This window comes from Paramisgurnus dabryanus, chromosome 5 (assembly GCF_030506205.2).
Source record: "Paramisgurnus dabryanus chromosome 5, PD_genome_1.1, whole genome shotgun sequence".
Taxonomy (NCBI): Eukaryota; Metazoa; Chordata; class Actinopteri; order Cypriniformes; family Cobitidae; genus Paramisgurnus; species Paramisgurnus dabryanus.
In genome coordinates this window covers 34,578,995-34,606,833 of record NC_133341.1, presented here as the reverse complement: position 1 = coordinate 34,606,833, position 27,839 = coordinate 34,578,995, and the positions used below count along the sequence as shown (strand labels likewise).

Sequence of the window (27,839 nt, the reverse complement as noted above, 5' to 3'; positions counted from 1 at the left end):
ATTGCCTTTCCATTTAATCTTAACGCGATACGAGCACTCGCTTGTTATTAGACTTTGTTCTTATCAGTACTATATAAAACTGTTTTTAATAAGTGCCAGAGAGATGTTTTTGCATGCTGCTTATAAATATATCAGTGGCAATATCTCATAACATGTTTTAATAATCACGTCTTGATTAAATAGATGATCAATGTCCACATTTAAAAGCTGCGGTGCTTACCTGCAGTTCTACAGTGTTTTCGCGTTCTGAGGAGAGACATCGGTCCAGAAAAAAATATTGTTTTCATTCCTCTTTCCAAGTGTTAATCATCGTCCACGCGATGTGACACGACATTACTCCCATTAAGTTTAACGTAACATCCAAGAGCGCTGATCTTTAACGGAATAATAACATCCGAATTGGGATTCACATACTGATTTACGAGCTAGTGAACTAATGAGACACACGGATAGTGTTTAAAAACAGCGCGTTTGTGTGTGTCCGTGTGTGCGTGCAGTTTTTCCATTCAGAGATGAGCCTGTTTAAAGGACCTCCATTCACTAGGTGGCGGAATGATACAAAAGGTGAAGCGGTTACTGTGCCGTTATCAGTACAATATTGCACGCCTCTTAGCCAATCAGATTCGAGAACCAGAAAGAACTGTTGTATAATATTCTATAAATATATTTATAAAGACACAACAACACGTATACCCCATTACAAGAACAGTATAGTTACATTTATGAAATTTGTATTATTACTTATAAGTGATGAATTTGCATTTCAATGCACATGCTCATAATCCACTATAACTACTCAGATTTATAACTACTCATTTACAACTACTTCCATGGGGGTATTTATAAAAATGCAGCCTGCATTGCTATAATGTCATTATATTATAGTTTCTACTTACTTAATCATGCAAATTTCATTCTACAGTATTTCAAATAACTGATATGATTTATATTGTTATAACCATGTTATAAGTTACTTATTATGAGTCATAATACAGTTATTAACCTCTAAATGCATTATTGATGGCTTTAAGTAAAGTGAAAGCATAGGATACCGTTTTCCTAATGCAAATGTTAGGAAATCTTAAGATGTTATCTAAAATAGCCATGCTGTGAGTTACTTATTATAAGTCATATGCAGTTATTAACCTCTATAAATGCATTATTGATGGCTTTAAGTAGTGCGTTCACTTTACTTAAAGGCATCAATAATGCATTTAGAGGTTAATAACTGTATTATGACACATAATAAGTAACTTATAACATAATTATAACAATATAAATCAAATCAGTTATTTGAAATAGAACTATATCTGCATGATTAATTAAGTCGTAACTATAATATAATAACATTATAGCAATGCAGGCTCCACCTTTACTTGCATACTTATAAATCAGTGTATAGTGGATTATGAGCATGTGCATTGAAATGCAAATGCATTATTAAGTAATAAAAAAATATCATAAATGTAACTATACTGTTCTTATAATGGGGTGTACGTGTTGTTGTGGCTTTAGAAATATTTTTATAGATTAGTAATATCTGCCTATAAATAATTAAAGGGGCTTATAATTCATTATAAACATGGGCTTCATAGAAAGTGTTACCCAATTTATTTCTTTATAAATATTTTAATTAAAAACATTCATTTGATGTGCGACTCCTAGCTTAATGTTTGTTTATGTGTTTGCAGGTGGGATGAAGGAGATCGCGCTGCACACTAACAGGCAGTACATGCGAGGTTTGGTAGGATGCATTTCACATGTCACTCTTGCCACGGACTACCATCTGTCTCTGGTGGATGATGCAGTTGATGGCAAGAACATCAACACATGCACAAACTAAACACCTGCGATAACTTCAAGAAATTAAAATTTTGCATCATCTGAACACTTGTGATAACTTATCAAAACACCAGCCAAAGATGGAGAAACATCAACACCTGCATCACCTGAACATTTGCAGTAACTACTAAAAAAACCCAGCCGAACATGGCGAAAAATAAAGAACTGCACAAAAAAAATTATAAAAAACCTCAACATCTGCGATAACTACTTAACTCTGTACTTTATCCATCTTCAGATTTATGAACTTTACTGTAGATCTACTGTTTTAAATATATTGGATATACAGTACTGTACTGTAAGTCTACAGTAAACTGCTTTAACTATAGCACTTCTGAATCAGTAACCAAATTATGTAGGTCCTTCTGCTTACCTCTTTATGAAGGCAGTGTTTAAACAATTGTGTCTAATTGTTTGTTTTGTTTTTTATTATTACTCGTTTTTTATCATGATTTAAATAGATTAATTTAGATTTGAGTAGAGGCTTTTGAAGAGAAATAAAGTTTCTATTCTCGTAGCATCTGTAGTTGTAAATGTCATCTGTCCGTTTTAAAGGCTGCTAGTGGTTAAAGAACAGATTGATATGTTTTTGTTCTGGTTAGCATCTTTGACTTTCTTTTTCTTCTAGCTACAAACGTTCATGAAGACTAGATATAGTTTTTTATAGATACAGCTGCTCTTAATATGTGACCCTGGACCACAAACCAGTCATACTGTAAGTCACACAGGTATATTTGTAGCAATAGCCAACAATACTATAATACTCAAAATTATCTATTTTTTTATGCCAATAATCATTAGGATATTAAGTAAAGAACATGTTTCATGAAGATATTTTGTAAATGTCTTATCATAAAAAATGTATTTATCATTAATAATATGTGTTGCTAATGACTTCATTTGGAAAACATTAAAGACGATTTTCTCAATATTTTTTGCACCCTCAGATTCCAGATTTTCAAATAGTTTTTTTCTTGGCCAAATATTGCAAACCATGCATCAATGATTAGTTTATGTATTCAACTTTTAGACAATGTATAAATTTCAATTTCAACTAGTTTTGTGGTCCAGGGTCACATATATTTTTTGAGTCTGCAAAAATGCATGTCACTTAATTTTTCTGCCTTGATATCATTTTGCCATCAAAAATGTGACTTACTGACTTTATTCATGAAATAAACAATGACAGATAATTGTTAGAGGTTGTATCTCTGTGTTTATATTATTTGGGGCAGTCGTGGCCTAGTGGTTAGAGAGTTGGGCTTGTAACCTGAAAGCTGGTTGTGACTGTGGTGCCCGTGAGCAAGGCACCTTAACCCCAATTGCTCAAAAGTACTCTATAGGGATAGCCGCCCACTGCTCGGGTTTTGAGTGTTTGCATGCACATGTGACACACATTTTGAGTATGCATTGCATACTTGACAAGCATGTCACACTTAAACAAACTTATGTATCCTAAAATATAATAATGTACTACCTTTAAGTCTACAAGAATTCATTAGAACAAAATGCAGATGAAAATATTACAAAAGCAAGTCAAATAGTAGGTTGGAGTTCTTAAAGGGGTCATATTATGAGATTATTTTTAAGATGTAAAATAAGTCTTTGGTGTACCCAGTGTGTGTGTGTGTAGTTTTAGCACAAAATACCCCACAGATAATTTACTATACCGTGGTAAAATTGCCACTTTGTAGGCTTGAGCAAAAATGTGTCGTGTTTAGGTGTGTCCTTTAAAATGCAAATGAGCTGAGAAATGCAAACACTGATCACAATGATGATGGTTTGTTGTTGTAATCAAAACTCAATTGTGCTGTCAATTATTTTTTCTCCCGCTTTTTTTCTGCACTAAGTAGCAGTGCCGTTGTTGGATAGTGCAGACTAAGGGGTGGTATTATTGTAATAAGACTCTCTACCTACGTCACAAAACAGGGGAAATCTAAACAACCCAATTTTTCACATGCTTGCAGAGAATGGTTTACCAAAGCTAAGTTACTGGGTTTTTCTTTTTTGCATTTTCTAGGTTGATAGAAGCACTGGGGACCCAAATATAGCACTTAACATGGAAAAAGAAATGGTATGACCCCTTTAAAGGGATAGTTCACCCAAAAATGAAAATGAAATTTTCTCACCTTCATGTTGTTCTAAACATGTATAAATTTCTTTGCTGAACACAAAGGAAGATAAAATTTGTAATGAAGCAGGAAACAGAAGCACCATTGACTTCCAAATAAAATATATTACTATGAAAGTCAATGTGGGTGAGTTAATGATGACAGAATTTTTATTTTTGGGTGAATGATTCCTTTTCAAAGCATAATCTTAATTGTTTCATATAGTTGCATTTTTTAAGATGTCAGTAGAGCACTTTTAGGATGACTTAATGCGGTTCAACATTTACACGGTCCAAACCAACCAAAGATTCTTGTTTTGAAAGCAGCCATCACTACTTATCATGCGTGTTAAGAGTGAATTTTACATGTAGCTCTGTGTTTATGGCTCTTGACTTCTATCGACTCACATTTATCTGTGTGACGTTGATGTTTAAGCCCATTTCAAGGAACAGCAAGTAATCAAAAGTATTCATTCCAGCTCAAAATGGCAGGCCCATTCTTCTTGGTCTGAAATTAGAATAATCCCAAAAACACAAAAGATTAAGACTTGACATTACATGGCCCTTATAGCAGGTTTAAAACCATGGTAAATTACACATGATCTTATTTCACTGGGGAATAGATCACCATCAGGAGATTTGAGCATCAAGGCATAAAAAACTATAGATTTATTTTCATCTATAAAAAGAGATTTTCTAAAAGAAATAGAATGAAAGAAAATTTAAGTAAAACTACTGAAATAGAAGATTTCCTAAAAGTAGAAAGATCCCAGTGCTCTGTGCAGACTGCAAAAAAATAAATAAAAATGAATGATTGAAAATGTTGTATGTAATGGTCTGCTTCCTTATTACTTTGTTTTGTTTTTAATTTTGTGTCAATTACGGGCTAACTGTATATTATCATGGTTTTATCCTTACAATTTATTTATTCATCACCTTCATCTTTCTGCTTTTGTCTGTGGTAGGGGTTAAAATCCTATCCCAAGCTAATATTCATGATTATTATACTATATGATGTGATACTATTAGTTCCCATCCATATCCATACACAGTTTAAAGGACATTTATTCATTAACTATTATGACAAACACATATACGTATGTCATTGTTAAATGAATGTAATGTATGATTATGCAAGACTAAGACTTGCTAAATCGACACCTAGAAATGTTGATTTGCTCTTTTGCATGCAGCTTGATCCCTGAATACCTACGGTAAATGTATATTCAATACTCTTCAAACTCATCAGAAAAGAACGGTTGGCTGTCAATGAGGCGGTACCCTTTCAGAAGTACCTAAAGAGTTCACCTTAGAGGTACATACAGTATCTGTGCTTAAATGATATGTGTTAGGACCTTTTTATGGTTTTTAGGTTCCACAAAGAGCGTTTCATTCTCTGGTTCTTCAGCCCTGGATGCTGATTGGTTAATGTGACATACCAAAAGTAGGCTACAGCTAGAAAATGCTATAAAGTAACATCGAGAAATAGTATTGCTGGATTTTCATGAACCATTAATGAGTACGAAGATGAAATCTCTTGGTTGATTTCATGATCTATTGTATAATCTACTGTCCTTTTGTGAAGACTGTTGTCATATTGTCGGCTGAATTAATGCTATTATTGTCAGTGAGGTTTTAGCGAGGATGTGGGATTATGTAAAGCGAGCTGTAATCCCACATCTTTCAATCCCACTGTGTGCTGTTGACTGATATTGTAACCTCTTACTTTTTTGCATGTAAAATATGCATGATGTGCACGTTATATTCATGTGCTCCTGCACATTGCCAAATGCATAAATGCTATTGCTGAGCCGAAAACCAAATGTTTTGTAAAAATGTGTTTAATTTAACAGAATGAATTTATTTTGCAGCTTCAGCAGACCTCTACAGAAATGATGTTTGCAATGCAGATTGTTTGATAGATCTTCTTGAAGTCTGACCTCAGGAAACATTTTGATGTTTCCAGGAAAGCACATTTAAATCCTCATTTCATTTCCTTGTAAATCTCCTTCTGTCTCCTTTGTCTTTATCTATGAATTTCTTACAGAAAACCTCAAACCCTGATGAACGCATCACAAACCTTTGCAGTCTGTATCCTTCTGTTAGCCGTCTTCATATTTCATCGTATTTCTTCTTTCTCACTTTTTGTCTCTTTTCCTCTCTTTCAGCAATCATATCACTGAGAGCAAACCATAAAAAAACACTAGATTATTATGCCAAACAATAAGAATAATCATCAATACATCATTTTTTTTATTTTTAAAGTGACCTGAACAGCTTAAGATATAAGCATAAAAATCCTTGTAAGGACACAACAGGATGGGTGGGCAGATAAATGCTAAAAGGATGAAGGGGGGTCAGGCCATGTGACATGATGAACAATCTGCTCTGAAAAGTAGGCTGCTGTGTTTTCATCTGTCTGTTGTAAGAGACAGAGAAGCAGAAATGGAGAGATCATAAATAAGTTGTTATATGTTTTTTACTTTACATGTTGGTTATGGAGCCCCAACAGCGGGCGGACGTTCCTGATCACGTGCATTACATCATCGCCTTCATCATCCTCATCATCGGCACTTTGGGGGTCACGGGCAACACGCTGGTTATGTTCGCCTTCTACAGGTACGAGCACTCCTGTGTAGTTTTTGTTTTATTTAAAATGAGAAACACTTTTATGTACAACATTAATGTAGATATGTGTGCATACAGTATGCAGTGTTGAAATGCCTTATTGCATGTTTGATATAGTTTAAGAGAAATAATAAGACTTCAAAAGTCTTCATTTTTTATTTCTGTTTGCATCCATTGCTGCTATAATAAAAACAGGTTTGTTTTATTTTGGTAAGCAACACATTATTTGAAGGCATTTGTTTGCATTTGAGTTTAAATATTTTAAATACATTTTAAAGAGAAAAGTTAAAAAGGGTTTTGCTGCTCATCGAGAGCTTTACTCTGCTTATCTCTTGTATAAATCCTCTATTATGAGTCTCTATCATGATATTGACTTTAATTGTTTTACTGAATTAGGTCAGTACACTGACATTGGTCGAAAAAAGCATCTACTTTATTTTGTAACTATCCCTCATTTGCTGGGATTTATTTTCTGCACACAAAACACCCTGCAGGTCACCGGACAGCCCTAATCCTCATTTTCCATAAAGATTTTTTCTTTGGATTCAAAAGAGTCCATTGCTGCTGGCAATAGTGTTACTGGGAATAATGTGTGCATGACAAGGTGAATGTATTGCCATAAATGGATGGAATTATTACAATCATGAGGTTCTGTGAAATTTTTTTCTCGTCCTGGAATGCTGGGAATTTCTCTAACGGCAATATTACTGCAATGTTTGTTTCACTCTCATTTTTCTCTTTATTTCTTATTTATAAAATGATTTCATGCATTTACTAACCAACAACTTTACAAATGGATATACATTGCAGTTTAAACACAATACAGCATACATTATAAGTACAATATTCCATACGGCACTTGCAGGCTACTATAAAGTACTGTAAAGTCATTTCCGAGAATTGTTTCTTAACACATAAATGTTAAGAAATGTATTATTGAAACACGTTATAAAGACGAACTATGTAGATCTGAATGGTGGAACATTTCTGAGTTCAGAATTATTTGGGCGGGGCTAAAACAGTGGCTCGATGATGCACTGGAGCCACCGTGCATGGCCCCGCCCCTAATACAATTGCTACATGAGCATCCATTCAGGTTGTAGCGTTATTTGAAAAGCACACACGCCCCCAGTGTTTGAGAGTAGAGAATCCTGCCTGTTTTTTAAGTTTTTGACTTTTTTATCATTTAAAAACACATTTTTCTGTGGTGTGACACATTTAATTTTACACAGATTTTTATGAATTGAACAGTTAGACAATAAGGCTTGATGTTCTGTACAAGTGAATGATGCATATCATAATGGGATATAAATGTGTTTTTATTGCAGTAATAAAAAGTTGCGGAGCCTGCCAAATTATTTCATAATGAACCTGGCGCTCAGTGATTTCCTGATGGCTATAACACAATCTCCAATGTTCTTCATCAACAGCCTTTATAAGGAGTGGATATTTGGAGAACTGGGTAACTTGAGTTTTTATGTCTTCTGTATTGGCCAGTAAAAGTTGCACTGTATATATTATATGCTCCTTTATAGCTCAGTGGTAGAGCATTGCATTAGCAGCATAAATGGTCATGGGTTTGATCCCAGGGAACAAGCATATTGATTAAAATGCTTTTACCTGTTGCTTTGAATATACCAATGCTAGTTGTATTACGAAACTATCAACATGTTTTGTCTTTGTGTCTGTAGGATGTAAAATATATGCATTTTGTGGTGCTCTGTTTGGTATCACCTCCATGATAAACCTGTTGGCCATCTCTATTGATCGCTATCTGGTCATCACCAAACCGCTGCAAACAATCCAGAGGAACTCCAAACGCAGAATCTCGATGGCCATCATTTCTATCTGGCTCTACTCGCTGGCCTGGAGTCTCACACCTCTGATTGGCTGGAGTAAGAATAGATAACAACCTGTGATACAATAATGAATTACAGTTTTTTTGAATTGCTAAAACACTAACCCCCAATCTCTGAACCAAATTCATAGTGGCCTAAACCCATTTGTCAAATCATGCACTCTTTTTGCAAAATTCTAAACACAAACTTCTCACTAAAACACACATTTCACACTGCAATGCACTTGTTTTATAAATGCTAAACACAGGCAGGCAAAAGTTGAACACAACTACAACACTCTTATCATCGAGTAAACACAACAACTCAAAATTCTACACACTTTTATCTAATGGTATTTTTTACCAATTGTGTGAATTGGAAACAGTCTGAGAGGCAGATGAAGAGTATGAGGAAGAAAAGGACACCAGAGACGATGCAATTGACAAAATTTGCAGTTGGATTGCTGACTTTTTACAAAATACAAGTGCTGCTTACAGTAATATTGAAAACGTACTATTACTTGCAGTACTTACAGTAAACTATTCACTATATTCACTGAACTAAACTTGTGATTACAGTGATAGAGATTTTTAACAGTATTTGTCAATTGTGTTGTTTTGTACAGTAAACATGTATTTTTCTGTAAGCAGATCTCCTGGATGTTGTGTTTTCCATTTTTTAAGGTAGTGTCTAATGGATGCTTGTAGTGTTTTATATTATAGACTTATGTGTGTATGATTTGAAAGCTTAGTTTGATTTTGAGTACAAGTGAAATGGTTTTGAAGCAATTGTTTGATTTTGCTAGAAGAGTCAGGGGTTCTGTGAATTTTGTTTAAAATTGGGATTTGTGTTTAAGGTTTTGAGAAAATGAGTGATGGTTTCAAAAAATGTGTTTTAGCAATTCAGAAAAACTGTATTAAAACTATAGGCTATATGGACAGCAGTTTATACTTCTTGTGCATTCTCAGGGTTTAATTATTAACATAGCTGTGCTTTACCCTTGTAAAATGTTTTGTTAAAGGTTTGCTTAAAGCATGGATGCAGTTTTATTTTATTTGATTTTATAAATTTCAATGGGAAAAGACTGACACAGAAACTTTAGTGGAAATAAGTGTGTGTGTGTGTGTGTGTGTGTGTGTGTGTGTGTGTGTGTGTGTGTGTGTGTGTGTGTGTGTGTGTGTGTGTGTGTGTGTGTGTGTGTGTGTGTGTGTGTGTGTGTGTGTGTGTGTGTATGTATGTGTGTGTTTGTGTGTGTGTGTGTGTGTGTGTGTGTGTGTGCGTGCGTGTGTCTTTCTTGCCTTAAACACTTTAGTTTCTATGCCAGGAATCAGTGAAATTTACAAAGCAATCCTTTTTACATGTACACCAGATATGCATGCACAATTTTTATTCTTTTGGGTTTTTTACTTTGCTGTTTCATGTTTATTGTAATATAGTACACCATGAATTGAATTTGATAAAACATTTTTGCCCTAAGATTCAAGTCAACTTGAAAATGCCTTGAATCTGAATTCATTTACATAAATGCTCCTCTAGGTTCCTACATCCCTGAAGGTTTGATGACATCATGCACCTGGGATTATGTGTCCCCCTCTCCAGCCAACAGAAGTTACACCATGATGCTGTGCTGTTTCGTCTTCTTCATACCATTGGCCATTATCCTTTATTGTTACCTGTTCATGTTCCTCTCCGTCCGAAAGGCTGGCAGGTTTGTGGGTCATGCAACACAATTGGTCTTTGGGTGCTGAAGGAACAGGGATCATGATGGTGTTTTATGTTTTGTGTGTTAAGGGATCTGGAAAGGTTGTCTCAGAAGTCTGGTTTTGGGAAGCAGCAATCCATGAGGAGTGAGTGGAAACTGGCAAAAATAGCCGCTGTGGTGATAGTGGTGTATGTTTTGTCCTGGTCGCCGTATGCGTGCGTCACCCTCGTAGCCTGGGCGGGGTGAGTGCTCGGTACAGTCTGTTCCTAAATAACAGCATGCACACAGACAAACACTTATATATTTGTGTATCCAATAAGAACACCACGACATCCATACTGCATAGCAACGCTCCAACAACCACTCAGAACACTGCAACATCCATACTGCATAGCAACACCCTAACAAACACTAAGAACACCGCAAAGTCCATACTGCATAGCAACGCCCTAACAACCACTAAAACACAGCAAAATCCTTTTTATTTGCCATTTTATTGGCAATTTGTTTTCATGGATCAGAAGCCCCCTCCACACAAACACACACACATATATTTTGTCCCATTTTTGTATGAATGTCTCAGAAGTCGTAGACGTGCTTGACACGTAATCACATTTCTGACATCTCAGTAAGTAGAAGATAAATATATGTTTCATGTATAAACATCAGCATTCCTGTCACATGCAGCCAGATATGCCTTGTAAAATTATGGCTTCGCATGAAAATTAGGACCATGTGATGATAGCTCAAACAACAGATCACTTGTGTTCACTGTACTGTACTGTTTGTTGTTATTTGTTTTTTAGGCGCAACTAGCCTTTTTTTAAGAAAAAAAAACTATTCTCCCATTTGGATGTACAAAACTTATATTTTGAGTTTGAAATATATATGCAAAATTGGTGGAGACCAGTTTGTGATTATAAAGCAGTTTAATCTCTCTGTCTGTTTGCTGTCCTGCTATACATTATAAATGAGTAACCCAAAGTTTTATTTGTGTACTTTGATTTTTTTTTCTCAGGTATGCAAACATCCTCACGCCGTACTCTAAAACTCTGCCAGCGATCATCGCCAAATCATCCACCATCTACAACCCTTTTATATATGCTATAGTTCACAACAAATACCGGTAAATAAATCATCAGACACCCAAATAACATAATCACATATTATGTGTGTATTAAAATGAATGAAAATGGATAGTACTTGTATTTAAATGTGAGGGTTCCAGTGGCGGCACGAATTCCGAGGGGCACGAATTCAAAATATGTGTTCGGATTGTCGTGTGTTGCTCGTCATGTCAACACATGTGTTCGTTGCATCATGCATGTTTATGATAAAAGAGACGCTCACGTTCACAAAATACTCGCAAGACACTCACTTAACACTAAACTCTGATTACACATGAGATCTGACAAACGCAAGCGTCTCTTTTATCATAAAACCTTTCGAAGCGTCTGCAGCAGACACATATTTTCACATGGCACGTGATGCACATAAGTTTACATGACGTGCCGAACACATGAGTATTTGACATGACAGGCCACACACGTGATGAGCTAAATACATGTTGAGCTTCGCATTGTGCGCCCTCCAAAAAAAATCACCGGCCGCCACTGGTTGGTGTCTTCAATTAGTTTAACAGTTATTTGTTTCATTATTGATTCGAAATTGATTCTCTGATTTAAGATTTTTGAAGCTTTAAAGGGGCCATGGCATGAAAATCTGACTTTTTCCATGTTTAAGTGCTATAATTGGGTTCCCAGTGCTTCAACCTAGGAAATGTGAAAAAGATTAACCCAGTAACTTAGTTTTGGTAAACCATTCTCTGCAAGCACGTGAAAAATTAAGGTCATTGAAATTTGGCTCACCTTATGATGTCATAAGGAGCTCTTATTATAATAATACCACCCCTTAATCTGCACTATCCAACCATAGCATAGCTATTTAGTGCAGAGATAAAGAGAGAGAGAAAAAAATAATTTACAGCACAATTGAGTTTCAATTGCAACACACCACTATCACTGCGATCAGTGTTTAAATTTCATCCGCTCATTTGCATTTTAGAGGACACAACCAAAACGTCACATTTTTGCTCACACATACAAAGTGTCAATTTTAACATGTTATAATAAATTATCTAAATGGTATTTTGAGCTAAAACTTCACATGTGTACCCTGGGAACATCAAACATTTATTTTACATCTTATTACACGGCTCTCTGGAATGCTTGATTCCGATTGGTCAGTTGAGACATTTGCAGGTTCTTTCTTTTCAAATAATAACCGCTCCAAAGTAATAACGCATAGCCGGTACTACTTGTACAATTAAAATCACTCCGCGCCAATAAAGATTACTGTTTGGCGCTATCTTGTGGCAAACACTGGACAACCACAATTAAAACTGGAAAATTTTGACATTAATTTTAACATGTACGGAAAAAACAAAACATTTAAACAGTGGATAGAAGAACGAACAACGACAAGACACAGAGAGCTTACTGAGACTGAACTTGACAAAATAGAGCATGACAGCTACGAAGCCAACACACAAAAAAATACAGAATGGGCATTAAAACTTCTCAAAGACTGGCTAAAAGAGAAAAAAATGGACAAGTATGAAGCAGAGGATCTTAATAAGGTATTACGATCATTTTATGCATCTGTGCAAAGTTTCGCGGAAGGATAAAAATGTTAATTTAAAACAAATATGCCAATAAAATGTTTCAAATTCATATTCATGTGTGACGCTTCGCGTCGGGTCCTGATCACACTGTCGGGGCTTATTTCCCGATAACTACCGGCTGCCTCTACATTATCCCTTACTTAAAAAAGTCTTGTGACATGGCTCCTTTAAAAAAAGCATTTTCTCCAAAATATTTCACTAGATACTGCTTTATGTGGGTGCAACCTAGACTTTCCTATAGTCATGAACAACTCATAGATGAGTTTTCATCTGTGTCTTTGAAGAGCTACGTTAGCTGAGAAGGTTCCAGGTTTATCCTGTCTATCTCGCGTTCAGAAGAAAGACGGTCTCACTTCCTCCACTTACAGCGACACTTCAGTTCAAGACAGCAACTTTAGCAGACAGCCATCTGTCTACACCAAGAAACTTCACACCACCACCGACAACTCCTGTAATATGATGTTGGACAACAGTCATTGTGTATGTTTGTGACACAAGTTTAAGTTGTGCACGTTTAAACCCAGGATGGATCTGCACCTGAGTCTTTTGCTATTAGGGAAGTCAGATACAATGCCCATAGGTGCCTAAATAAATACAGTGAATGCACTGTAAGTCGCTTTGAATAGAAGTTTCTGTCAAATGCTTACAAAAAAAAATATCAGACTGTGATGACTGATGTCAGTGTTGGCAAAGATTCAGAGATTTTATAAAGTTTATTATTTCCAACTTCATCACATGACCAGCTGAATCTTTTTTAAATATCTCAGTAAAACAAAACATTTCTTTGTGTACATACTCACACAAAAAGAGTTTGTCTTGACTTGTGGATGCCTGATTATACTGTAGATGTTATAAATATGATGTGTCTGAGATTTCAGGTAATACGAGAGCTGTACCTGATGGAAAAAAGGTCAAACATATCAAAAGCATCATTTATAAGCGCCGTAAACAGAGAAACATCATAAAATGTTCCTCACTACAAATGGAAAAGGTGAGGTTTAAATCACTTAAACATTATTTAGAGTTCACAATGTGTTTTCAACAAGATGTCTCAACAAACTGCTATCAAAAACTGCAATCTCAATACAATACAATCACCAAAAAATTTTTTACTACACTGTAAACAATAATGTTGCATGAAGTTAAAGGGATAGTTTATGTCATCCTCATGTTATTCTAATCCTTTATGAGTTTTTTATTTTATTTTGATGGACACAAAAAAAGATATTTTGGTGATGAACACAATGCTGATTGTAACCATTGACTTCCATAGTAGGAAAACTTAAAAAATATTATGGAAGTATTGTCATATTTTTATAAATTAGCACACAGTTGATGATATTGAATATCATCGTATTTGTTTTTCTACTATGGTAGTCAATGGTTATAATCTGCTGGGTGCTTACTGTCATTTATTAAAATTTCTTCTTTTTGTGTTCATCAGTAAAAAGAAATTCATACAGATTTAAAACAACATGAGGATGAGAAAATGATGACAGAATTTTCATTTTTGGATGAACTATCCCTTTTAAACAACTTAAAAGGGGGATAGGGTTAGGGGAAAGGGTTTTGCAATCAATTTTTGACAATACGTTCACATAACTTATAAAAACAAGTTGAAATTGATTAACTTTGTTAAAGTAACATAAACATAGTTAAAGTTAAAGTAACATAAACGTGTTGATTTGACAAAAATGCTGCATTTTTTTACAGTGATGCTATCCATATTTACTTTATTAACTCTGTACAACAATAATTGTATCATTTTATTTGCATTAACTTTTATCTCTTTTAGAAAAATTAGAGACAAAACTGATTCCCTTAATGAAACATATTAACCCATTAAGTCTCATAAAAGGCAATATCAGCAATACAGTCTTTCTTCATGACTGTATAAATATTTGATCTTTGAATTATGTTTGTGCGTGTGTGTGCGTGCATGCGTGCGTGCGTGTGTGCGTTCTTTAGACTCCAGTACAGATGAAAGAGTCACTTAGCCTATGTGAACAAGATCTGGTCCTTGTCTCTGGTTCCCTCGTGGCACCTGCACCGATCTACACCAAGAAAAGCAGCAGTGCTGACATGACCCCTGATCTCCCGTTTGACCCTAAAAGTGGCAGCTCTTCTAAAGCTCCCAAAATCCTCATAAGTCCATCTTCTGAGAGCAGCGTGAGAAAAGATGTGGAGAAGTTTGGACCTCACCACCAGGACTCAAGAAACTTTACACACATGAACTGTCCAGCACAGTTACTGGAGACTATGGAAAAACTTCTCACATGAACTGAAAAGTCTCAGCAATGTATTCACTTCAAGTTCTGAGACTGATCAATTAACTTTGGATCCAGAAGAAAATATCAGTGCTGACATGCCAACAAAGCAGTTTATGTTTTAGGTTATCTTCATGCCATAGAACCATAGAAATGACATATGATGGAGTGGTTGAAAAGGAAATTCATTCTTGATATTTATACAGTACTTGTGCTAAGGAATAAGCATTGTACTTATTACATTTTGGCTTAGGTCTAAATCTTATTTCAATTTGTTCCAGACCTTTACATTCTCCCTGGAAATCTGATTGAAACCAGTTTCATTTGAATGAACCTTCTTTTCAAAAACACCAATGAGGTCACTGATTGTTTAAAGTTTAAAAGTATTAATCCAGTTTAGGTTAACATAGTTGCTGAAAACTCAGGTTTAGAGGTTTATAACAAGTCATTGCCAGAATGTGCAGAATGAACTAATAATCATTTATTTATATATTAATATAATTAAGCCACTGTAAATACTGCTTGTGTACAGCTTAATGCAATTTATACAACTTATAATAACATAGAAACCACAAAGATTATACAGTAGTGGTGTAATATTGTGAGGTGAGCCTTTGCAGTCAGTAAGGTTGAGTTACTATTTAATGCAGATCCTGAGCATATGTTTGTGTTATACTGTAGGCTATGTTAAGATATGGTGCTATAAATATATTTATTATGAACCTTAAATGCCCTGAAATAAAATGAGTCTATAGATAGTGAAGTGAGAAATGGTTTCTGATTAATAGTTTTAAAAAGCCTCTGAGATGAAAAAATGTATTCACCTGTAAAAAAACTTGAAGAGTGTATAAATATCTATTGGAATGCTATTCTGTTAGTAGACATACATAGATGTGTGTTTTCACCAACATACTGTAAGTCAGCTGATTTGTTTCTTTTTAGAGACTAGAAAGTGTCACCTTTTGTGCAAGTAAAACTTTATATGGTAAATATAAAAAAAGAAGTAAAGACTTTTGTTCTAAATGATAAAAGAACAATAGCCATTTAATCTAAAAAAGATTTAAATTAATTTAGCATAACCTTATACATTTTAATTTTGGTCTGTATCAATTCAATGCACCACATCTAACAATTAAATGTATGTACTATTTTATATTTTCTAAAGGTATTGTGCAATTTGTTGACTTTAAAAGTACTTTTACATTTGTGCGCATGCGCTTTTATCCAAAGCGATGTAGGCCGTTTCTCAAAACGGAAGGCTGCATGCTCCGGAGGTCGCATATGCAGGCTGCATACGTCATCAAGCTTGGTTTATTTATGTTAACTGAGCATTACATTCGCAAGTCATAAGCATATTTCAACAATTTACGATTAACTAAAAATAATAGTCAACTTTATAATTGTTTATGTTCTGGAAAAAGACAGTCGTATCCGTATGATTGCGTATGCGACCTACAAATGCGACGGCCACAGTCGTGAGATACAACAGGAAGTGACGTCACACATCTGTTTCAAAACAAAGCGGGAGGGTAAGTTTATTATTATTATTATTATTATTTAACAATTATTGTTTTACACAAATTGTAGTAGCGTCAGGTCAGGACAAAACTAGGAAGCTATTTTTAATTTAAGTAAATATGAACCCCATATCGGTCGACCACTAAATATAACACCAACTCATTTTATTGTAACTTTTATTTTGGTAGGATTAATCTTGATTTAGTGTTTTATTTAATTAATCTTTTTATTTACTTACTCAATAGAGTTTCACGTCATACTTTATACTCCGCTTATGTAAAATGCCAAGTTTTTAAAGATAGAGCTTTGTTCCTCATAACTTGATCCGAAAGAGGGCGCTATACACTTGTCATCATTATACACATGCAGGGGCCGCCTATCAGTTCACGTGCAAGAACATCCCCCCCATGTCAGTTATGTAGTACAGTAAATATTATCACTTACTGGTCTCTCTTTCACCTCCCATAATATAAATAACACATTTTCTTCAGAGAGATTTAGTTTTGAGCACATTGATTTCTAAACAGTTTGACTCTTATGAGTACATTAAACAGATGTGTTCAATCATGCAGCTACATTAAGCTCTTAGGAAAATAGACTAGATTAAACTAGATAGCACGAGTATTGATCCATATTCTCTGCTAATAATAGATTCCTGGTGCTGTTCTGTGTTTACACTAAATCCTACTTATCAGCCATTAACATCAATGTGCATGCTTTTAGCATCTCTGTAGGGGTTGGCAATCTCTGTATAACATATTGGATTGTTTAAACACTCTTTGCTCTTTCTAAAAGCTGCCAAATGAGGGATGGAGAGGAAAGCTGGACAGCATCATTACAGTCAATGCATTTCGACGTAATTCAGTTTGGCGGTACTATCAACATTACACATAGGAACTTTTTGTCTCATACATGACGTATCGTGCTCTTTTATTAATTCATTACATTTTAAATCTGAGATCAGCAAACACAGTTTGGTCGTTTTAAAATAACATTTTAAGACCATTTATTTATTAAGGTGAAAAATGTTTACTTTTATTAAAACAACTTGACTACATGAGCTTACACATATGCAAGTCATTTGTAATTAGATCATGATGTCTCTTCTCATTTTTATATTACACTTGTTTAAGAATATTTAACATATTAAACATTTTTTATTTATTTTAAATACTTTTTCTATATTTAAAGAATTAATTAGATTAACATACAGGCACCGTCAGGGGGTGTGTGGATCTTTGTTGCAATCTATTGTTTTGGCATGGGTCCGACTCGTGTCCTCATGACGTCAGCGGCCGGGGAAAGATATTTACCCCGCGCGTCCCATCGGAGGAGAGCAGACACAGACGGGACGCAACTCATCCTGCAGCTTTTTACACACAGGTACGTGTACGATCATTGCATGAGATAAGAAAGTATTAAGAAAGTGTTTTAATTCAAATGCTTTGTCGTGGCAATCGATTAATGCCATATAAGTTTTCTTTATTGGCACTGACTTGACAGAAATGAGAGAGAAATGCTATGAAAAAACTATGGAAAAGTGTCTTTTCATAACAAATGCACGCATTAAAATGGAATTTAAATCGTGACTGATGCACTAAACTACAAGAAACCTAATATTGTAAGTTCAATAGTGTCCTATAGGAATATGTTTTGTTTATCATATATATATATATATATTTATATATATGTTGTGATTGACATCTTCTCCTTGTGACAAGTTGCCCCTAATCTAAACAATATATCAGTTTTTCATCTGTTCATGGTGTTAGGTTTGATTAATAATCAGATTGCTTTCAATTGAAGTAGATGCTCTGTAGTCATTGTGTATTGACAAACAGTATTTTATTTACATTATAAAGTGCATGTTTTCAAACATTGCTAATAAACATTAGGACATGTGTTTCATTGTATAGTGAAAGTAATTTACATTTGGTACCGGGATGTTGAATTGCTCGTGGCCCCATATGGACAGTGGGGGGATGTCATATGTTTAATGCAAGTTAGGGCGGGTGTGTACCCCCTTACCCCCTCTTATTATGGAGCTAGAAGAGTCTCAATAAAGATAAATGCACACACTACATTCACATATGCACACACAGGATTCATAAATACACACGCAGGATCCACAAATGCACACAAAATTCACAAATGCACACACAAAATTTAAGAAGCACAGAAGATTCACAAATGCACACAAAATTCAGAAATGCACACAAAATGTATAAATACACAACCAATTCAGAAATGCAAACAACATTTACAAATGCACTCAAGATTCACAAATGCACAGGACAAGATTCAGAAATGTATTTCTGATGCACACACAAATATATCTTGATTTACAAACTGTTTTTGGTCTGTGAACTTTACTGCATTTGTGTGTGAATTTTGAGACTCCCCTGACTTGGCTCGACACACAAATGCCTTTTTTTAAACAGGGAATGATCTGCAACCAATTAGATATCTCCCTTGTTTTAGCCAATCACAAGAACGCACCCCACGTGGGGGATTGTTTACTTATAAGCCAATCACATGACCTTTAAGCTTGCCAACCGCCAATAAAACCGAAAAAGAAGAAGTTTACACAGTGTGATATGCACGTGGTGCGGGCGCGAGCTAACGTTAGCGCGGTGAAGTTCTGCCTGTCAGTTGGTTGGTTGAGAATAATTGCAGATTATTCACATTGATAATGTAATCACGATTATCTGTATTTGGTGTCCAAACATACGTCCGAAACGCACAAAAATAAGCACAAATGGATAGTTGTAATGGAGGCTTTTGGCGATTATAACAAGGAGATAACTAGCTAAACACTTTAAGTTCTACATACCGCTCCCCTGTGGTTGCCAAAAGCCATGTTGAGGTCTCAACCAACCAACTGACAGACAGAACTCCACCGCGCTAACGTTAGCTCGCGCCCGCACCACGTGCATATCACGCTGTGTAAAATTCTTCTTCTTCGGTTTTATTGGCGGTTGGCAAACCAGCTTAAAGGTCATGTGATTGGCTTATAAGTAAACAATCCCCCACGTGGGGTGCATTCTTGTGATTGGCTAAAACAAGGGAGATATCTAATTGGTTGCAGATCATTCCCTGTTTAAAAAAAGGCATTTGTGTGTCGAGCCAAGTCAGGGGAGTCTCAAAATTCACACACAAATGCAGTAAAGTTCACAGACCAAAAACAGTTTGTAAATCAAGATATATTTGTGTGTGCATCAGAAATACATTTCTGAATCTTGTCCTGTGCATTTGTGAATCTTGAGTGCATTTGTAAATGTTGTTTGCATTTCTGAATTGGTTGTGTATTTATGAATTTTGTGTGCATTTCTGAATTTTGTGTGCATTTGTGAATCTTCTGTGCTTCTTAAATTTTGTGTGTGCATTTGTGAATTTTGTGTGCATTTGTGTATCCTGTGTGTGTATTTATGAATCCTGTGTGTGCATATGTGAATGTAGTGTGTGCATTTATCTTTATTGAGACTCTTCTAGCTCCATACTTATCCCCACACAGTAAACTCACGAGATTAAATATATTTCAACAGTATCAATTACCCATATACATGTATAAATTACTGATATTTAAACCTTATTCTTTGAGAACAAAAAAATTCAACTTGAATTTGTATGCATTTTATGAGTTTGCTAATTTGTACAAAGTGAATTGTACAAAAATGTATGATTATCATTTTTTTTTTAAATAACGAAAACCTGCGCCTAACCCGAACGTTATGCCAAAAGCAAATTGAACAATTCTGTATGAATGTGGTCGTATGAATACATATAAATTAGCCACTTTGTAAAATACGTATGAAATTAAATAGTTCTGAGATTGCTTGTTTATAATTTGCTCTAGTCTGAAATGATGTTATCTTGATGGTCTTAGAGTGAGCATTTATAATATTTAAGCACTGAATGAACTGCTAGTCTGGTGTAATAGTGTGCAGACAGATTGGGATTAAATTAGATTAGTGTCCCGTATAGCTCGACAACCAGAATGTCTCTGTGTTATATTTGCATTTAGTTATGCACTTTAATGCTTTACTGTGTGTGGATTTACAAAGAAATATGAGATCAGAATCTAAATATTTTGTGGACATTATACTTTGATAGACTCGGCCTGCAGATCTCTTATAAACTCACACACATTGTATGTGGTTAATGTTATTAAAGTTAAATCTTATTGTAATGGTGAATAAATCAGATAATCTTTAGTGCTGCTATAACCAGACAAATAAAACAACAATCTGTTATCTCCAGCTCTCCAGTATAGTGACTAGATCTATAACTGAAGGCTGTGTTGTCTGAGAAAATCAAAGAGGCTTTTAATCTGACAGCTTTTATGAACACACACACAAACATGTATTGTCCTTTCTTTGGTCTCAGCTGTTTCTACTGAAGCCTAAAGCTACTGCTGCCATTCATGAGGCCATGCTCTATTGTGTGTGTGTGTGTGTCTGCATCATTTATTATATGTCACTAATACTCAATTTTTTATTGTATATTGCTTCACTTTTGTCCACAAGATGGGTTTCATTGGTGTATGTGTGCTTGTGTGTGCTTGTGGTTAAAGGAATAGCAAAAAGATAAACTTTGTTGTTAAATACTCATCATTATGGCGTTTGATCTCCTAGTGTATTTCTCTGTTCTGAAGAACCCAAACGCAGATTTTTTTTAAAGTGTTGCTTTGGGATTTCTGGTTACTATGGGAGTGGATGGTGACCACTTCTTCAAGCTTTAAAAGAACGTGACAATGTTAAACAAATAACTCCACTCGACTTGTGCCATATATTTTAAGTGTCCAGATGGCATACAAAAGAGTTTGTTGTAAAATACAATCCATTATTTGACACAAGTCTTGGCCTGGGCTTCTTTTCTCTGTGTTTGAACTGATGTTTTGGCAGTTTTAGGATGGTCACTTTTACATAATATATAACAACTGAAACAACAGCGAATCACAAGAAGAAAGTAGAGCAGTAAATGTCTTCAAACACTTAAAGGAAAACACCACAGTTTTTTAATATTTAACTATGTTCTAACCTCAACTTAGACGAATTAATACATACCTATCTTTCTTCAATGCATGAACTTAATCTTTGTACAGCGTGATGTGAATGTGTTAGCATTTAGCCTAGCCCCATTCATTCCTTAGGATCCAAACAAGGATGAATTTAGAAATCATCAAAAATTATTTAAAGACTGTTACATGAGTAAGTATTTTGGCCCCCCAAAAAAACGTGACGTTTTTTAAGCGGATAAAAATAAGAACTACATTGTATGGTGGAAGAGCACTTAGTTTGCAGCACTTCGACTTTGGCGCAGTAAAATCCTTCACTCTTGACTTCGAAAACGAAGTGCTATTTTTATCCGCTTAAAAATCGACACTTTTATTTTGTGCCACCTAGGCTTGCCGCGATGGTCGGTGAAACGGTGATAACCGGTGCTTCAGCCTCTCACCGGTTAGATCACTTGCCCACCGCGACACCGTCTTTCACCGTCGTTTTGATATTTTCGTGTAATTGCATCATTTAGTTTCGTTAGAGAGAGCAAACACTTACAACTGAAAGTGTCTGCTGAGTGAATTTAGCGGAGCTGAACGCGCGTCACATCACAGAGAGCAGCAGGTGTCAGATTTCATTTATTCCTGTCAGAGTTTGCGAGGCGAGCTGACTGAACAGACGAAGGCAGAAGCCGCGTGCTTACTCGTTTTTGTCATAATATACATAAATGATGTTTAATATAACCGAGATCGTTTTGTTCTGGTGTTTTTCATCAAGAAAAATAATAAAGCCATCATTCAAGCAGCGCTTTATGGAGAAGTAGCCGGTTGCTCTGCTTGGGACTGAGGGGTTCTGTGAGAATTACATGGGCACATTGACTTAAGCACTTAATTAAACCAGCTGTTGCACTCGCATTGCACACAAATGCATACGCGATTTAACGCAGCGTACGCAAGCACTGCATTTAAACAGTTGCGTAATTCAAAAGTGAAAGTAAAATGTGTACGTCTGCATGCGCATTTATAAGCCCCTCCCACCCGGTGAAACCGGGATCACCGGGTTTGTGACGCGCCGATTAACCGGTGAGAAAATTCTGTCACCGCGGCAACCCTAGTGCCACCTTACTTACTCGTGTAACTACTCATGTCTTTAAATAGGGAAAACTTGGAAGTGTTTAGTGGCTTCTAAATTCATCCCTGTTTGGATCCTAAGGAATGAATGGGGCTAGGCTAAATGCTAACACATTCACGACATGCTGTACAAAAATTAAGTGCATGCTTTGAAAAAAGAGGTATGTATAATAATTTGTCTAAGTTGAGGTAAGAACATAGTAAATTTTGAAAAACTGTGGTGTTTTCCTTTAAAATATATGACACAAGTCCATTGGAGTTATATGTTTAACACACAGGTCATTTTGAAACTTGAAGGGTTATTATTTGGTTACTACAGTATGAGAGTAGGTGGTCACCATCCACTCTCATAGTAACCAGAAAGCACAAAAGAAATCTGTATTTGCATTCTAAAGAACAAAGAAAGATATTGTGGGTTCAAATGACGTGATTGTGAGCAAATAATAACAACGTTTTTGTTTTTGTATGAATTATCCCTTTAAATGCGCACATTATGTGAAATCTACTTTTACGAGGTGTTTTGACATAAATGTGTGTTTGCAGTGTGTGAACACAACCACCATACAATAAAAAAATCCACCCTCTCCTTTTTTAATCCCAATTAACCCAAAGCAGTCTCATTATACATGCTGCTTTGATTCTCTTGTGAATGTGACGTCACACAAACAAAGATCCGCCCACAGCCACCGACTGACTGGTTCATTTTACTTGAAAGCTTTTCTAAATGTGTTTGTTAGCATATTTTAGCGATAATACCGCAAAATATACTATTGTCCCAGACTTTATTCAGACTGTACTAAGGTACAGGTATGAAAATGGCGCTTTTTTTGCTTCCACTCAAATAGGCATATTTTGGACATGATATGACACATGATCTGTGAGGTATTTTTAGCTGAAACTTCACAGACACATTCTAGACACATCCTGAGGCTTATTGTAAAAGTGGGCATAATATGTGCCCTTTTCAAAAGGAACCATGTGAAAAGTGATGGGTTTTATTTTGTATATGTATCTTCTCTCTATGGAAATCTGGATTGTGTAAGAATATAATTGATGAACTCACCTGTCTGTTGTCCAGATCTAAAGTTGCATCCTTTCCCTCCCCACACTTGACTCTTCATGACGCTTCTGCTGTTGTAAAAGGCCACGTGCCAATAAACGTCCCCATAGTTTCACACGGACATCAATGTTTGTTTCTCTCTTGGCATTACTTATGCGTGGATGAATTACTTAATATTTCTTTGGATTGTTGTAGATAATGCATGATGACAGACATAGATTAAGTACAGATTTCCTCTGCACTCTTTGTTTGCAGTAGCCCTGTTTATTTTTCCACGGTAAACAACTGGAAAATATGAGCTGGCGTTTTAATATCGACTGTGCCCTGTGAAAGAATCCAACGCCTGTTCATCTAATCCCAAACCTTTGTTTTAGATTCTAGTGGCATTATGATGGGTCCTCCTTAATGTTGGGCGGCCTGATGAGGGTCTGTTCCCAAAATATCAGGGTGTAAGCCTAGCACCCCCTCCTCCCAACCCCCAATAAACACACACCACTTGATATGTGGGTATAAATGGACAATCTGCCTCTGTGAGGGTCAGTTTATGTGTCTGAACCTTTAGATCTGCTGTCTGTCACAAGTTTTGGTGTGTTATTGTCAAAAGTGTTGCATTTCTAAAGGTAAATTTAATTTATTTACTGTAAATCATTTTGCTGTTTCTATAATGTTCTGATTTAAATATGCATGTTTGCTTTTGATATGTTAATATTAAATGGCATTGTTTAGCTTTGGTGGATGTATAATAACTTTGTGCATTGATAAAACATGAGACCAAGAGGAAAATTTTATTGCTTAGATGTTTGGACATTTGATGGAGTTCTCATTTGTGTTTCATTTAAGAATCATCTTAGTCCTAGATGTTTCTCCTAAAATTGCTTAAGAGAAATAAAATTAAAAACAAATGTGACATTTGTTCATTAGGGCTGCCACGGTTATGAAATTTGTCTGACGGTTAATTGTCTAATAAATTGTGGCGATTATGATGATTAATTGTCTGTTTTATTGCTTTGACATTTAATTCTCATACTTTTTTTGTTTGTTTATGAAATAATTTTCACACATTGTTGTGATTATTTAAATTAAATATTTTGCAACGTTTACCTGGCAGTAAGTATTAATTCACATAACACATATTTTAAAGTAATCTGATAATGTCTCATTTATCAGGCGCTGCAGCTCCCCCTTGTGTTTTAGAGAGGTGTGCAATCATTGCGGTGATCTGAAATCATTGCAATGAGGTCAAACAATTGCGATAAGGCGATTATTTAATCATTTTGACAGCCGTATTGTTAATATACATTAAGTATATGAAACTGTACAATTATTGTATATTATATAGATAAAATAATCTGTGTAAATTTGATGAGAATTTTTTTTTGTTAATCAATAATAATATTGACTGATGATTGCAGACAAATCTAATCACCGTTTGTGACACAGAGATCTCTTAGAAAACTCAAATGGAAAAAATTGTGAGATTTTCTGTTTGATTTTTGAGATGACGGAGAAATATCTGAGACAAAGGGAGACTTAAATGTGCCGTAGAATGTAAAACTGTATTTATGTTGATATAGATAAATAAAAGAGTTGTGTACATGGTAATGGCATATCGTGAGCCTCAAACACGATTGTTTCAACGCCATCTTACGAGAATTTGTACATATTTTACGAGTTGGCTAATTCGTATTAATTCATACGACCACATTCGTAAGTTTTGGTACGATTTGCCTTGACCCCTGTGACGTTGGGGTAGAGGCGGGGTTAGTGGTTCGGTTTCGTTGTTGTTGTTTTTTCATGAGCATCGTACGATTTTGCATGATTAACTTCGTATGATTTGATACGAATTAGCCAACTCGTAAAATATGTAAGATTTTTTGTGAGATCAGGCTGATTGTTTCTTCTTTCGTATGCTGTGTTCACATCATCCGCGGTAGAGGCGTCAAGCGCGAGTGATTTCAATGTTAACTCAATGTGAAGACGCGTTGACACGCTTCTGGGGGTCTCGCGGCGCGAATGAGGCATTTAGCGTGGCACAGTAAATTGAGCGTTGCCGCAGGAAAAATGCGTGAGTTGAAAAATTTGAACTTTGGCGGAAAAACACGCCGCGTTAACCATTCAGGAGCTTGCTCTAGTAGTGATGTGATTACAGAAAGCGAGTGGAGTCACAGAAGCCCCTCCTATGATGCGAATTTCTGCGTGAATGTCTCGATGACTAGAATTTCATGCGTGAGTGAAGCTCGTAAACTCAAAATGATCAAGCGGCAAACTAGATGCGGTAGACGCGAATTTGATGCCTCAAACGCGGCTGTTGTGAACTCAGGGTTATGTAAATCTCATGCATGCAAAAGACCACTGGAAAACAGACCAATCTCAACATAACAACAACTGTGATGTTACAGTCGAGATACGGACACAACATTTAATTACACCTTTAATTAAATACAATGTTGTTACAATGCTAAAAACAAAGTTGTGACTGCTGAGTTACCGTTATACTGTATGCTAGTTAATGGTATATGCTAGCGTTTAAGCATATAGTTCTATTTTTGACATTACAGTTACCTTTTGCAGGTCCATACTGAAAAAAACGCAAACCTATCACTCAGAAACGTCCATTAACAATCTCCAAACAATTGATTATTTCTCAAATTCTGTATCTTTGTCTGATACAGACTCAAACATAATGTCTGTTTACACACACACAGAGCTACTAAAGGAGCTGCTCTTTGAAACAGCCAATCAGAGCAGAGCTCAACATTATTATTCATGACCCTTTCAAATAAGGTAATTCATTCCAAAGGGGAATCCTAGGGTTGTGAATGGATACGTAAAACCGTCTCTGGATAATTTTTGCACTTAATAAAGCCACACATCTTTTATGTAGATATCAAAGAACAATTTAACAGATTATTTCAATGCATTCTTTGAGCAAAAGTTTACCTTTGCATCTCATTGATGTCTAAAGATAAAGAGTTGTGAAATTAAACAAATCTCATCTGTGATTTTTCGTTCTTACGGGGAATTAAAATTGTTATCATAGACTTTTTCGAGTGGTTACTTTGAATGAGACCAACAGGCTGCCATTTAGCAAGCACACAACAATGTGCAAAAAACATCTGGAACACCTTAGCAACCACAAAGCAATTCCCTAACAACCATTTGCAACATCCTAGCATCATGGTGGTGAGTTTTGCATGGACAAGAACATTACCTAACTGAATGTCTCTCTCTGTCTCTCTCTCTCTCTCTTTCTAAATTATTCTACAGCATTCTGCAAGGAGTTTATAAGCTTGTGTTTGGCAGCCTCCGAACGTGTTTTATATCAGACAGCTATGAGCGGCAAGTACAGTGTGGCATTACAGGGCCCGGCGCCCTGGGGCTTCAGACTGCAAGGGGGCAAAGACTTTAACATGCCCCTCTCCATTTCAAGGGTCAGTACGAACACACACTGCCTAAAGCACACAACACACACATCTACACACTCTTTCAAACAAGAGAATTACCATCTGTGAATTGAGTTTTGTCTGGGTCACACCCCCTCTCTCGCCCACCATCTGTACCACAATCAGAAATTATACAAAATTGACCGCAGGATGATGGTTGACCCCAGATGTTTAATCTGTTGGGTTACTGGTTTAGTTTCTGTTTTTTTTTTAAGAGATTGATATATCTTTTCAAACTAAATATATTTTGTAATAGTTTGTAAGTGTTTGTCATAAATTGACAGTGTTATATAATTAAACATAAAATGATACTTCGTTATGTAAATGCCCAAATATCTTTATCTGTTAAGTGATCTATGTAACCTTTGCTTGACCACCTGCTCATGTCTTTTATTTCCTACTGAATCTCTCTCACACACACACACACACTCACACACACAAGCACTTATGTCACACACTCTTACAGATTGCCAATGTATGACAGCTATTCCCACAATGCCATCTGGCAGAGGAGAGATGCAAAATGACTTTCTGATTGATTTTCCTTGCCTCTTACACCCCAAACGGCTTCGTCCATCTTTCCCCTGTGACTCGTTTCTCGTGTTTTAAGCATTACTG

General features: G+C 35.7%; 3 protein-coding genes across 7 annotated transcripts in view; all 3 read left to right on the top strand.

Moving 5' to 3' along the window:
* egflam (EGF-like, fibronectin type III and laminin G domains) overlaps nt 1–2,329 on the top strand; it is a 29,618-nt gene extending 27,289 nt beyond the window's left edge. Inside the window, exon 24 of the mRNA XM_065251013.1 lies at nt 1,692–2,329. Within this exon, the coding sequence (XP_065107085.1) occupies nt 1,692–1,843 (152 nt within the window). The 3' untranslated portion in view covers nt 1,844–2,329. The remainder of the gene's footprint in view (nt 1–1,691) is intronic.
* A 4,043-nt stretch (nt 2,330–6,372) lies between these two features.
* Nucleotides 6,373–14,799, top strand: opn4xb (opsin 4xb). Of its 2 annotated transcripts, XR_010526813.1 has the most exons (8): nt 6,373–6,571; nt 7,909–8,042; nt 8,272–8,475; nt 9,955–10,126; nt 10,210–10,362; nt 11,139–11,246; nt 13,682–13,794; nt 14,772–14,799. XR_010526813.1 is itself a non-coding variant. In XM_065251012.2 (7 exons), exons 1-7 carry the CDS (start codon nt 6,441–6,443, stop codon nt 13,293–13,295), a joined length of 1,110 nt encoding a protein of 369 aa, XP_065107084.1. In that variant the 5' UTR covers nt 6,373–6,440; the 3' UTR covers nt 13,296–13,785. The 2 variants fall into 2 exon arrangements, 1 of the variants encoding a protein (XP_065107084.1); XM_065251012.2 differs by lacking the exon at nt 14,772–14,799 and having other exon boundaries at nt 13,088–13,785.
* A 3,071-nt stretch (nt 14,800–17,870) lies between these two features.
* The window catches only part of pdlim5a (PDZ and LIM domain 5a), a 75,838-nt gene continuing 65,869 nt past the window's right edge, over nt 17,871–27,839 (top strand). For 3 of the 4 annotated variants that reach the window (XM_065251017.1, XM_065251016.1, XM_065251014.1), the window contains exons 1-2: nt 24,245–24,398; nt 27,046–27,209. In XM_065251017.1, the coding sequence (XP_065107089.1) occupies nt 27,111–27,209 (99 nt within the window). In that variant the 5' untranslated portion in view covers nt 24,245–24,398; nt 27,046–27,110. Of the gene's footprint in view, nt 17,972–24,244; nt 24,399–27,045; nt 27,210–27,839 lie in introns of those variants that run through there. The other variant, XM_065251015.1, reaches the window with a different exon arrangement.

Coding starts and splice junctions, on each gene's coding strand:
- opn4xb (XM_065251012.2), top strand. CDS start 6,441: ATGTTGGTTATGGAGCCCCAACAGCGGGCGGACGTTCCTGATCACGTG. Junction 6,572..7,908: donor GTTATGTTCGCCTTCTACAG/GTACGAGCACTC, acceptor TTTTTATTGCAG/TAATAAAAAGTTGCGGAGCC. Junction 10,363..11,138: donor ACCCTCGTAGCCTGGGCGGG/GTGAGTGCTCGG, acceptor TTTTTTTCTCAG/GTATGCAAACATCCTCACGC.